A 13,421-nucleotide genomic window follows, 5' to 3' on the forward strand; every position below is an offset into this window, starting at 1 on the left:
ACTCAAGAGGGTCCCAGGAGACCATACAGTCTGGGTGAGGGGGTGATCAAATCAGGCGGCCAGCTCTTTGCAACCGAGGGCTCAAGGGGACACAAGGCGCTCCTACAAGGTGGGCGAGCCTGGCTCTTGCAAAATCTGCAGCTCTCTCTAAGGAAGGAGCTTTGCAATCTGCACCAAGAGGTGTGCGCGGAGGGGCGGGGGAGAGGGCAGGAGGAGGCGGCTGCCTTGAGGCGTGGCCAAAGCAAACTTCTTTCGCGGAAAAAAAAAAAAAGCCAAACCAAAACACCCGACGCCACAGCGCGCATCCCCCCTCTTGGCCCCGCCGGACTCTCAGGCCTTGCACCCCAGCCGCGTGCCTCCCTCCCGCTGAAAGCGCAGGCCAATCGCGTCTCGACCACTCGAGACCCACAGCCAATGGGACTCCTGGATCTGCTGAGGCCTGGAGTGCGCGAGCAAGGGGCTCAGTGAGTGAAGTTACCTTGCCATTTGGAGGGAGGCGGGACCCTGACCTACATTTGCCCAATGGGAAACGGCGCTGGGGGCGGGACCGTGACCCAGTTCAGGCCAATGAGGCAGGCGGGAGGGGGAAGCACATGGCTCTGCGCGTGCTGCCTGACTGGGAGGGTGGGTGAGAGGGTGGGGGGCGCGGGAGAAGAGCCACTTAAAGGAGCCACAAATCCGAATGATTGTTTTGGAAAAAGGAAGCCAAAAACCCTAGTAGTGGGGTTTAGGAAGTGGGAGATTGGTTTCTAGAAGAAGGCTGCTATTCTTTAATATCCAAATGCTTCCCCGCCACGCCTAGAATCAGACCACTGAGATACAGGAAGTATTCTGTCCCTTTAATAGCTTTGTTTTGGGGTGACTTCCCTCCCTCTGTGGGGAGGCTTGGGCAAGGCAGGCGCAATCCTCGATGGGGAGTCTCAGCGACCGTGGGGGGCACCATCCACTGTAAGACGAAACCGGTGGGGGGCGTTAGTTTAGGGCCTGATAGGAGGCACCGTGCAGGGGGCGTGCAGGGGCGTGCAGGAGGCGGGGTAGCGGTGCCGGGCTGCGCCGGGCCATACCACAGGCAGGCTGCGAAGGGGAAACTGGAATGTACCAGCTTGAGAAGCTAGGGGAAAAGGACAGATTGCGAACTGGCAGTGGGCTGAACCATAGGGAGGCAGCAGGAGGGTGGCACAGGGACATCCAGTTTCAGCATCAGGCTGAACTACGCGACGGTATTCACGGGGAGGCCTAGGCTATACCATGTTGGGAAGCCAGAGAGGTGGATGTCAGATCACTGGACTGAACCAAGAGGAGGAAGTAGAAGGGGAAGGGGATTGTACCATGTTGTTTTTCAGTGAAGGGGGTGTCAGACTTTGGACCAGCGTAGGGTTGTACCACATGGAAAGAGCGGAAAGGATTCGGGCGATACCATTTCGGAAAGCCTTAACAGGAGCCACGGTCCAGTAGTTGATCGTACCCCCATGGAAGCCAGGGGGTTCGGGTTATACACCAAGTTGCAAGTCGCAAGCAGTGAGGAGGAAAGACAAATCATGGACCAGCAATGGTCTATGACGGAGAGGTGGGCTGTACCACGTTGACACAAATGGAGAAGGGAGAAAGAGCGAGTGAGAGCTCAGGAGGCTGGATCACACGAAGCAGCAAAGAAGGGTAGGACTGTATCATATTGAGACACCAAGGGGAGACAGACACATAGGCGGGTTAGACCAAGACGTGGAGGGGGTGCATACTGGATCATACCATGCAGGCGGTAGTTGGGGCCTCGGCAGCGCCTCTCGGGGTGCCTGGGGTCCCTGTTGCCCCTCAAGGCCCTGTGGGCCAAGGGCTGCAGGGGCCGGCCGTTCCCACTGAGGCTCTGGAAGATCTGGGACGGAGGATTCTGGCTCAGGAGTCTCAGGGAGTGCATCTGCCGAGGAGGGCGAGGGGGGGTGGGAACCTGGAAGTGACTAATGAATGGCCCTGCTGGCATCACAGAAAACCCCCGCTCCTGGGAGCAGGTGGGCAGGGTCTTGCTCAGCCCCACCCCACCCCCCACCAAGGATTGCCAGACCCTCAGTCCCCTCCAGTTCTCTGTCCCCGAGGGGAGGTGAAGCGAGGGGACACCCAGGCCAAGGAAGGGGCTGGGGGTGGCAGGGAGGGGGAATGAGCTGACAGGGTCACCTGGAGGGAGGTGATATTGAGGGCCCTGTCAATGAGGATCCAGGTAACAGTCTCAGAGCAGGGAGGGGTGCTGAGAGAGCCCTGATAGGTGATGAAGCCAAAGGATTCGGGGAATAGGAGCTCCAGGCTCAGGTCTTGAAGAAAGTAGGCATCATCTGCAGGAATATGAGGCGGGTGTGAAGAGCGGTGCCCCTGGAGAACGGCCCCATGTGCACCCCCGCCCGCACCCCCCACCCCCCAGTGCCCAGGGACTTACTCTTGTAGGAGATGCGGGTGATGGTGTCACGGTTAAGGAGGCGGCTGAGGAATGGGTTTGAGTTACCAGCCACCTGTGCGGAGGTAAGAGGTGAAGCGACAGGCACCCAGAATCCCTTCCTCCCCCAGGGACCCCAGCTCCCCTCTTCAGAGACCCCAGGTTCCAGCCCCTCCCTCCCTCCAGAGTCTTGCCTGGGCTCACATTGACAAAGAGGCTGAGAATGGCCAGGCCATTGGGGCCCCGGGAGGCGGCACTGAGGTTCCCGTAGAGCTCTTGGTTGAAGTGGATGAGCTGCACCTGGGAGGGGAGCACAGAGAGTGGGGTCCCCCAGCAGAAGGGGAGGAGAGAGCGGGTACAGCTCTGGTCCTTTGGGGTCCCAAGTCTGGTTCAGGATGAGTGCCCCGGGGGTGGGGGGGAATGCGGGGGGGAATGCTGTGGAGGAGGATGGGGTGAGGCAGGAAGAGGAAGGGGGAGGGGAGAAGAACTGGGTTGACTCAGGGCGAAGGTCGGGGGTCAGAGGTTAGCGGCTACCACCTCAGCAGAGAACCCCTGGTGGTTGATCTGGTGTTCCGAGCCACCTCCGTCACGTGCTCCAAATAGCAGCCGCAGTTCGCTGAGCCGGTGGCTATAAAGGAGGGGCCCCCCTGACACATTGACCACGGGCCGGGGTGCAGGCAGGAAGGAGACGTGTCGACCAGTATTGTACAGGGTGCCCCGGAGCTGTGGGAGAGGTGGAGGCGTCATGGGGCTGCAGAGAGAAGTCCTTTTCCCTACACCTCCTCTCCCCTCTGCCAGCAACCCATTCGTCCTTCAGCATAGTTGGAACACCAGCCACTTTCCAGGCTCGGTGCTGGTCCATGGTAGGTGCCCAATATCAGCGACCTTATTTCATTAACAAATATTTATGGAGCTGCCGTTAGGTACCATGGATGTCAGGAACAGAGCAATGAACAAGAAAACAAAAGTCCTGGGCCTCATGGAACTGTTGCAATGGAGGGAGAGAGACAAAAAATATTGAATCATAGGGAGTTCCCTGGTGGCCTAGCAGGTTAAGCATCTGGGGTTTTCACTGCTATAGCTCTGATTCGATCCCTGGCCTGGGAACTTCCACATGTTGGGGGTGTGGCCAAAAAAATACTGAATCATATGCTTAATTAATTACCTCCCCTGCTCCTGCTGGGGAGAGCATTCTAGATTGGGGTGGGGGTAGGATGTCAGGAAAGATTTCCAAGAGAAAGTGACATTTGAACAGAGACCTGAAGGATAAGGAGGAGTTCATTGCAAGGAGCAGGGAGAAGGGCATTCCAGAGGAGGGAACAGCAAGTGCAAAGGCCCTGAGGTAGCCTATTTTAGAAGCCAGTGGGAGGCGTTCCCGTCATGGCGCAGCAGAAACAAATCCGACTAGGAACCATGAGGTTGCAGGTTCCGTCCCTGGCCTTGCTCAGTGGGTTAAGGATCAGCGTTGCCGTGAGCTGTGGTGTAGGTAATGGATGAGGCTTGGATCTGGTGTTGCTGTGGCTGTGCTGTAGGTTGGCAGCTGTAGCTCCGATTAGACCCCTAGCCTGGCAACCTCCATATGCCGCGAGTGCGGCCCCAAAAAGCCAAAAAAAAAAAGAAGAAGAAGAAGAAGAAGCCAGTGGGACCAGAGCCTAGTGAGCAAAGGAGAGAGTGGTGATGGGAGCCAGATGGTGCAGGGCCTTGTGAGCAACAATGGGGCACTTTGTATTTTTATTTCAATAATTGAATATATATGTAACACATTTGGCACAGTGCGGGGCACACGGTAAATACTGTATAAGTGTTTGCTGTTACGACATCCTAATAGAAGGATTTTGAGCCCGAGAGTGGTATGATCCAGTTTGTGTTTTTAAACATCTCTCTAGCTGTGGGATGGAGAATGGATTGCAGGAGGCAGAGAAGCAGGCCAGCAGGGATTCTATGGCACCAATCCAGGTGCAAGATGATGGCAGTGGAGAGACCAGAAGTGAAATGCTATTTAGCAGGTAGGCTAGAAAGGGCACCGGTAGCAAGAGGGAGTGAGGGAGGAAATGGGAGGGGGAAGAGCTGGAGACTTGGCTGGGGCCACTGAGTGAAGGGTGGTGCCAGCTCTTATAAGAAACAGTATTGCAGTGGAGGGAAGAGCATGGATTCTGGGACCACACTGCCTAGGTCTGAATCCCAGCCCTGGCACTCTCTAGCTGTGTGACCTCAGGCAAGTGACTTCACCTCTCTGTGCCTCAGTTTCTGCATCCCTAAAATAAGGATAACAATAGCATCTATTTCATGGAGTTGTTGTGAAGATGAGACGATTTATCAGGTTCGAAAACAGTGCCTGGCACGGGAGATGGTCTGTTTTACCATTGCTTCCAAGAGATGGAAAGACTAGGAGGCCATGTTTGGAGAGGGAAGAATCAGGGATCCATTTAAGAGTGGACAGCGCCTCCTCTCTGCTCAGTGTAGGGCTCCTTACCCCAGGCTAGCCTCCCAGCTCATGCCCCACCCCCGACCCCAACTCAAGCCCAGTGGGGTTTGGTAACCCCTCCCACCAAGCCACTTACCTTCTCTCCCCCAGTGCTGAGTCTCAGCGGGGGCAGAAAGGGGTCGTAAAGGACCCTCTTCAGCTCCACATCCACAGGGCTCTGCCGCTTCCCCACAGCACACAGACTCCAGGCTGCATTCACCAGGCCCCAGAAGGGAGGCCCTGGGAGCAGAGGTGGGGTAGGGAGGAAAGGGAGTCAGAAGTAGGGACTAGATCTCAGTGCTGGGATCTGCTGGGAAGGCTGTGGTCGGGGAGATGAAGGGCCGGGAATCTGGACTCCTGACTTTGAGGGAGGAGGTGGCTGAAATGCAGAGTCCTGGGTCCTAGAAGACTCTTAGAGGAGTTTCCTAAACCGCCCCCCTACCCCCAACACCTCCAAGCCTCTCTTTGATCAAACCTATCGTCAATTGTCTTTGGGGAAGAAACTACAACTCCCAGCAGTCTGTGGGGGTGGCCAGCCTACCCATCCCCTGCCTGCTTGCCCCAGAGCCCATGGGAGTTGTAGTTCTTCAGTCTCCCTTATCCCACAGCTGGTTGATGAATGTACTGGGGAGAAGGAGTTACAAGAGAGGGCTGGACCAGGCGGAGAACCGGGCCGCCGAACCTCTGGTTCTCAGTATGAGCCAGGACCTACCTGGTCTTTCCCAGCAAGCACACGCACACTCTTCCACCCCCACACTCCCTTGCCTTCCACTCACTCCCACTCCCTACTCGAAATGCGCATGTATAATGTCCCATGCTGAGCCACCCGGGGGTCAGAGGCTGGGCCTCCTGAGGGAGGAAGGAAGGGGCTAGGACTCCTGGGTCCTGGGGACGGGGGCGTGGGGGGGGGGGCGGGCAGGGGAGGAGCGGACTCCGGGGTCTCAGGAGGAAAGCCTGGCTGCCCAGACGCCTGGGTCCCCGCCCTGGCTGCACCTGGCACGAAGTTTCCCTGGAGATTATCCTTGTAGCTCCACCAGTCCTCTGGGTCAGGTGCGGGTCCGATGTGAGCTGGGGAGACAGCGGCTTGAAACCCTCTCCTGGACACCCCACCTCCACCCCTCCCTCAGGGGCTCCTGCCCCGACCCCCCCAGGCCTTACCTGCCGCCCCCAGTACTGCCCAGAGTACCAGCGCTCGAGGGGCGCTCAGACGAGCTGCACCCCCCATCCCGGGGAAGCCTCGGGGCGACCCCTATCCCAATGCCCTGACCCCCCACCCCCCAGCTCCTTCCCTTCTCTGTGGAACCCCGACCCCCCCGAGGACTTGCAGCCTTCCTCTCCTCCACACGGGGAGCCCCAGTTCCTAATTTCTGAGGCAGCCGGGGACTGAGACCCCCCTACCCCACCCACTCCCCTGCTCCTTCTCGGCGGCGTGTCTCCTTCCTCGCCTCTCTTCCCAAGCCCTCGAGTCTCCCTCTGTCTCCCGGTCTTCCTACTCCTCTCCTCTGCCTTCCGCTTTTCCCTCGGGTTACCCCTGGGCTTCTAACCCACACCCCCCTCTTCGCTCTCTTTTCATTAAGCTCTCCCCAGCCTCCTAACTCCATGTCTCCATCCTGCTTCTCTCACCTCCTCCTCCTCCCTCTCTCCCTCCTCTGCTCCTGCCTCTTCCTTCTCCCCTTCTTCTCCTCCTCACTCTCTCCCTCTCGGCCTCCCGCTCCCCTCTCTCTCTCTCCCCCCACCTCCTCCTCTCCTGCCTCTTCTGTTTCTCTGTCTCGCTCTTCTCCCTCCCCCCCTTCTCTCTCTTGCTGTTATTTAATTTTTCTGTTGGGGGGGGCTCTCACAGCAGCGAGCACCCCTCCCTGGGCTGGTGTGTGTGGGTGGTGGTGGAGGGAGTACTCCCGGGGGCAGGTAGAGGGGTCGTTGGGGGGGGGGGGGGGACTCGTCCCCAGATCCCAGCCGCGCTGGGGCCACGGGGGCGGGGGTGGCCCGGACACCTGGGGCCCAAGAGCTGGCAGTTTCCATCCTCCGCAGAAGGGGGAAGGGGGGGGGCCTTAAGGTGGAGCTGGGAGAGTCCTCGGGTGTCTCCACGCTCAGGGCCACTGGCCCTGGAGGATCCGGGATCCCCCAGCTCGCAGGGACCCAGGTGCGAGCCTGCACAGCGCCTGCAGCCCCCCGCCCGATGCATCACCCAAGCCTCCACCAGGGGCTCCCTTAACCCGGCTAGGGGATCCCCTGGGAGACCGGAGTGCGGTGTGGGCCGCTGACCAGGAGGGGGAGGCAGAGACTTGGAGAGAGAGTGGGGGAGCGGGAGGAGGCAGGAGGAGGAGCCGGGGAGGCTGAGGCAAGAGAGCAGAGGTGAGGTCAGGGAGCTGCGGAGGCTTGAGGAGGAAGAGGAGCCTGAGATCGAGAGATTTGGCAGAAGGAGACGCAGGGTAGAAAATAAACAGGCAGGGAGGTGGGTGCAGCCTCGGGAGACCAGAGAGAGGGGGAAAGAGAGAAAGAGAGAGAGAGACCTGGGACATACAGTGAATGCAAGAGATGCAGAAACTGATAAGATACACAGAGACAGAGACCCCCAGAATGACAGGGAGAAAAAAAAATACAGAATGAGACAGATAACAGGTGGAGGCAGAGAAAGAGATACAGACACACACACTTAGAGATAGAAGCAGAGAGATGCACACTGCAGGTTAGAGATGGATGAGCAAGATGCCAGGCCCGAGGTGGGTGGGGAGGGGCAGAAACAGAAAAAGATCTCAAGACAGAGAGACACAGACAGAATTACTGCTGTGACACAGTGGGTTAAAAATCTGACTGCAGGAGTTCTGGTCATGCCTCAGTGGTTAACGCACCCGACTAGTATCCATGAGGACATAGGTTCAATCCCTGGCCTCGCTCCATGGGTTAAGGATCCATTGTTGTCTGAGCTGTGGTGTAGGTTGCACACGTGGCTCAGATCCCGTGTTGCTGTGGCTGTGGTGTAGTCCAGTGGCTATATCTCTGATTAGACCCTTCGCCTGGGAACTTCCAAATGCTGCAGGTGTGGCTGCAAAAAGACAAAAAAAAAAAAAAAAGAAAAAAAAAAGAAAAAAAAGAATCCGTCTGCAGGAGTGCCCTTGCGGCTCATCGGGTTAGGGACCCAGCATTGTCACTGGCAGCTCAGGTCACTGTTGTGGTGCAGTTTCAATCCCTGGCCCAAGAACTTTCATATGTTGCAGATGCAGCTAAAAAAAAAAAAAAAAAAAAAAAAAAGGCAGAAGAAGAATCTGACTACAGTGGCTCGAGTCACCTGCTGTGGAGTTTCAGGTTTGATCCTGGCCCAGCACAGTGGGATAAGGATGTGGCATTGTTGCAGTGGAGACATACATAAGTCACAGCTCCAGCTGAGATTTAATCCCTGGCCTGGAAACTTCCATACACTGTGAGTCAGCCATAAAAAAAGAGAGAGATTGACGCAGAAACACTCACCTAGAGCAAGAGGCAGAGAGAGTGAGTTCATGTTGTGGCTCAGTGGTTAACAAGCCTGACTAGTATCCATGGAGATGCAGGTTCGATCCCTGGTCTCGATTAGTGGGTTAAGGATCCAGTATTGCTGTGAGCAGCTGCGGCGTAGGTCGCAGACGCAGCTCTGATCCCGCATTGCTGTGGCTGTAGCGTAGACGGGTGGCTACAGCTCCTATTCCACCCCTAGGCTGGGAACCTCCATTTACCGTGGGTGCGGCCCTAAAAAGACCAAAAAAAAAAAAAAAAGAAAAGAAAAGAAAAGAAAGAAAGAGGCAGAGAGAGGAGGAGACAGAGAAAGAAGCTGGCATGTGCCCACAGAGGCACTCATAAAGGAAGAGGTATCAACAGAGACCAACTAATGGACAGAGACAGACCCAGATGGGGGAGAGAGACCCAGAGATAGATCTGCCGACATAAAGGGAGAGACTAAAGCATCAGAAAGCAGAGCCTTCAGAGACAGAGAGGTGGCAGTGCACGTTCAAGCACCCGTGATGGAAGGAGACAGAGACGCTCAGGAGACTCAAAACTGGAGCGACACGGGAGTTCCCACTGTGGCGCAGCAGAAAGGAATCCACCTAGTAACCACGAGGTTGTGGGTTCAATCCCTGGCCTCGCTCAGTGGGTTCAGGATCCAGGTTGGCGTGAGCTGTGGTGTAGGTTGCAGACACGGCTCAGATCTGGTGTGGCTGTGGCTGTGGTGTAGGCCGGCAGCTGTAGCTCCGATGCAACCGGTAGCCTGGGAACCTCCACATGCTGCAGATGTGGCCCTAAAAAGAAAAAAAAAAAAAAAAAAAAAACAGAAAACACAAGAAAGGTAGTATTCAGGAGTTCCCGTAGTGGTGCAGTGGTTAATGAATCCAATGAGGAACCATGAGGTTTCTGATTCAATCCCTGGCCTTGTTCAGTGGGTTAAGGATCCAGGCGTTGCCGTGAGCTGTGGTGTAGGTTGCAGACACAGCTCGGATCCCGCATTGCTGTGACTCTGGTGTAGGCTGGCGGCTACAGCTCCGATTCTACCCCTAGCCTGGGAACCTCCATATGCCGCGGGAAGCAGCCCTAGAAAAGGCAAAAAGACAAAAAAAAAAAGAAAAGAAAAAAGAAAAGAAAGGTATGTATTCATTACCCATTGTCACAAAACAAATTACCCTAAAACTTAGTGGTTTCAAACAACGCTTATCGTCTCACAGTTTCTGAGGGGTAAGTCTTTTGGAGCTGTTTAGGTGGTCGGCTCTGGCTCAGATTATAACAGAAAACTCAGAGTCTCTCATGCAGGTGCAGTAAGCTATTGGCCAGGGCTGCAGTCATCTGAAGGCTTGACTGGGGCTGGAAGACTGCTTCCAAGCTCACCTGCATGGCACTTGGCCAGAGGCCTCAGCTCTTACTGGCTGAGCCTCTCCATACGACAGCTTGGGTGTCCTCACAGCATGGCTTCTGGCTTCCCTCTCAGAGCAAGTGACTGGGGGGTCCGGAGGGGGAGAGGAAATTAGGAGACTCAGTCTATGTCTTTGTTTTGTTTTGGGGTTTGGGGGGGAGCTTTTTTTAGGGCTGCACCTTTGGCTAGGGGTCGAATTCCCAGGCTAGGGGTCGAATCAGAGCTGCAGCTGCCAGCCTACGCCACAGCCACAGCCAGCAACGCGGGATCAAAGCTGCATCTGTGACCTATACCGCATCTTGCGGCAACACTGGGATCCTTAACCCACTGAGCGAGGCTAGGTAACGAACTGCATCTTCATGGATACTAGTCGGGTTCCTAACCCGCTGAGCCACAGCAGGAGCTCCAAGAACAGTGTCTTTTTTTACCTAATCTCTAAAGTCACACACCATCACTTCCACTTTATTCTGTTTATTGGAGGTGAGTCGCTAAGCCTAGCCCACACTCAAAGGGAAAGACATTAGGCTCCTCCTCTTGAACAGAAGAGAATCAAAGCATAGGGCTGTTTTTTTTGTTCTTTGTTTTTTTGTTTTTTGGGGTTTTTTTTGGGCATATGGAGTTCCTGGGCTAGGAATCAGATCTGAGCCAAAGTTGTGACTTAATCTACAACTGCCTCAATGCCAGATCCTTAACCCACTGTGCCCAGCCAGATCAAACCTGCATCTCAGCGCTTCCAAGACACCACTGATCCTGTTGTGCCACAGCGGGAACTCCAATGTGGACATACTATTTTTGGCTGTGCCCACGGCATTTGGAATGTCCCATGCCAGAGATTGAACCCATACCACAGCAGTGACAATGCCTGATCTTTAACCCACTAGGGCCCCCAGGGGACTCCGAGTGGTATTTTTTTGTTTTTTCCTTTTTAGGGCTGCACCTGCAGCATATGGAAGTTCCCAGACTCAGGGTCGAATCTGAGCTGCAGCTGCCAGTCTGAGCCACAGCCACAGCAATGCCAGATCTGAGCAGAGGCAGAGCCTATGCCTCAGCTTGTGACAATGCCGAGGCTAGGGATCTTCGAACCCAAATCCTTATGGATACTAGTCGGGTTCTTAACCCACTGAGCCACAGTGGTAATTTTTTACAGCAGCTGCCGCAGGGGTGGGGGGAGACAATGAAAAAAACATGGAACTCTCCAGAGGGAGAGCCGGTGAAGGAGCCAGAGATCCACGGAGGGAGAGAAGCCAGACCAACACTGCAGGCAGAGTGGGCTCTACCTACGCTTTGGCTCTCCTTGTTCCGGAATCCCACCCTCACCTTTAGGCTGGGTTTGTGCCTGCTGTGGACCTTCCCAATGCCTGTGCCACCTCCAGTAGAGCACAGATCTCCTTAGGAGAAGGACTATGTCCCTGTGTGCCCTCCCTCAAGGGCCCAGGCCTGATCCACCTCTGGGTCCCCAGCATCACCCTGCGTAAAGGACATGGGTGGTCCTCAGGAGAGAAATTGGTCGTGCTTGAATGAGCCGATGCTCCTGATGTCTCTCCCTAGATATTTCAGCCCCTCCTGTCTGCCTGGGAGATACTTGGATTTCCTTCAAGGCCCAGGGTGGGCCTCACCTCCTCCAGGAAGTCTTCCCTGACCTCCCAGGCTGGGCCCCTGCTGCCTCCACGATACACATCACAGCAATGTGACTGTTCCCTCCCCTACCCCACCGTCCCAGACTGGGAGCACCCCCCCAACCGCCGGGCACGTCCAGGGAGTGACTGAGGTCTTGGACCCAGCATTTCCCAGGGGGAACTCAGGAGACAGGGCTGTGTGAAAGCTTAAGTGGGGCAATTCCCTGGTGGTCCCTGGGCATTCAGTGCTTTCAACACCACGGCCCAGGTTCAGGGTTCAATCCTGAATGCAATTGTATTCATTCACGTAAGAAACAAAGAATAGGTGAATGAATGAAGTCATTCAGAAATGGGTATGAAAAAGGTTTTCTTTGCTTTGCTTTTTAGGGCTGCACCTGCAGCATATGAAGATTCCCAGGCCGGGGGGCGAATCAGAGCTGCAGCTAGCCAGTCTGTGCCACAGGCGCAGCAACACAGGATCCGAACTGTGTCTGCACTCTACACCACAGCTCATGGCAACCGTGGATCCTTAACCCACTGAGCAAGGCCAGGGATCAAACCCACATCCTCATGGATACTAATCGGGTTTGTTACTGCTGCACTACCATGGGACTTCCCTAACTGGGCCTTTCTTTCTTTCTTTCTTTCTTTCTTTTTTTAATGCTGCAGAAGTTCCCTGGCCAGGGATTGAACCCGCACTGCAGCAGTGACAACACCAGATCCTTAACTGCTAGGCCACCAAGGAACTCCTAACTGGGTGGCAACGCCATATCCTTAACACATGGGGCCAGGTCAGGGACTGAACCTGCCTCCTCCCAGAGACAACATCAAGTCCTTAAACCGCGGAGCCACAAGGGAACTTCCTAACTGGGCCTTTCTTTCTGCCTCCTCTGCTGGGCAAATTCCTAGTCCTTATGCACATCAGGAGCCTGCTTTTCCAGGAAGCTGTCGGCGACGCTGAGTTGGGCAGGGGCCTCTCACGAGTTCTGGAAGCCACCTGTGCTGGCTGCATTATAGCACAAAGACAGCCTGGGCTCGATGCCCACGGGCGGGAGGGAATGGCCAGGCCGGAGGTGGGTCCCAGATGTGGATTTCATGCCTATTCGTCACGGGCGCTGGGAACAAAGTTTGGGTCATAAGGAACATATGGGGCTTGCCCTCCTCCTCACTTTCATCTCCCACCTCCCCGGCCCCCGGGTGGGAGGCAGCCGGGCCAGGACTCTCCAGGTCTGGGTGGTTCCCACAGCCCCGCTTGGCTGCCTCACCCCTCCCTCCCTGCTCTCAACTCCCACTCCCCCAGGGAGCCCAGCCACATCCTTCAGGTCTGTGTTGTTGCCACCTTCTCGGTTTGCCTCTCCTGGGGGATATGTGGCCGCCAGGCATTTAAATAATAAAACAGACCCCAAGGGCTCTTACTCTGTGCCAGGCACTGTCCTGAGCCCATTACATACACGAACTAATTCATCTCATCCTCCTAATATGCCCTGTGAGTTACTTCCTCTTATCATGTCACTATCTCCATTTACAGATGGGAAAACAGGGACAGAGAGGAATTTGAACTCAGGAGGTCTGGCTTCATGAAACTGACCCCTAGAGTGGCGCCATCCGATAGAAGTTTCTGCGATGATGGATATGTTCTTTATCTGCTCTGCCTGATACACTAACCACCCATGTGGCTACTGGTTGGATAAGCTCAGCTGGGGAGAACTAAGTTTGAGTGCCAGCTACCTGCTGTGTGACGGTTGCTAAGTCTCTCACCTCTGTTAGTTCCTTTATGGAAGAAGTGATTAAAAAGATTCCAACCAAAGCATATGTCGGTTTGAATCCCTACCCCCATCTCAAGGTGAAGTCCTCTTAGGAACCTCAATTTCTTCATCTGTATAATGGATACAATGATAGCCCACTTATTCAGCATTTTTATTTTTTTACTTTTTTTTTGTTTGTCTTTTGTCCTTTTAGGGCTGCACCCACGGCATGTGGAGGTTCCCAGGCTAGGGGTCGAATCGGAGCTACAGGTGCTGGCCTACACCACAGCCACAGCAACTCAGG

The 13,421-nt window shown here is 55.3% G+C and overlaps 1 protein-coding gene and 1 long non-coding RNA gene across 3 annotated transcripts; one reads left to right on the plus strand and one right to left on the minus strand.

Moving 5' to 3' along the window:
* Nucleotides 1–327: 327 nt before the first annotated feature.
* On the plus strand, nucleotides 328–13,182 carry LOC125132540 (uncharacterized). The gene is made up of 2 exons (XR_007136272.1): nucleotides 328–464; nucleotides 12,901–13,182. It is a non-coding gene; the product is annotated as an uncharacterized LOC125132540 (long non-coding RNA).
* On the minus strand, nucleotides 747–6,666 carry CA11 (carbonic anhydrase 11). Of its 2 annotated transcripts, none has more exons than XM_047789898.1 (9): nucleotides 6,042–6,159; nucleotides 5,877–5,951; nucleotides 4,981–5,123; nucleotides 2,957–3,142; nucleotides 2,624–2,719; nucleotides 2,423–2,495; nucleotides 2,167–2,321; nucleotides 1,747–1,952; nucleotides 747–946 (listed from the first exon to the last, which is right to left on the minus strand). In XM_047789898.1, the coding sequence occupies exons 1-9, from the start codon at nucleotides 6,106–6,108 to the stop codon at nucleotides 805–807; spliced, it is 1,143 nt and encodes a 380-aa protein (XP_047645854.1). In that variant the 5' UTR covers nucleotides 6,109–6,159; the 3' UTR covers nucleotides 747–804. The 2 variants fall into 2 exon arrangements, with proteins under 2 accessions (XP_047645854.1, XP_047645855.1); XM_047789899.1 differs by having other exon boundaries at nucleotides 819–946; nucleotides 1,747–1,912; nucleotides 6,042–6,666.
* Nucleotides 13,183–13,421: the final 239 nt, after the last annotated feature.

This window comes from Phacochoerus africanus, chromosome 8, assembly GCF_016906955.1.
Source record: "Phacochoerus africanus isolate WHEZ1 chromosome 8, ROS_Pafr_v1, whole genome shotgun sequence".
Lineage (NCBI taxonomy): Eukaryota > Metazoa > Chordata > Mammalia > Artiodactyla > Suidae > Phacochoerus > Phacochoerus africanus.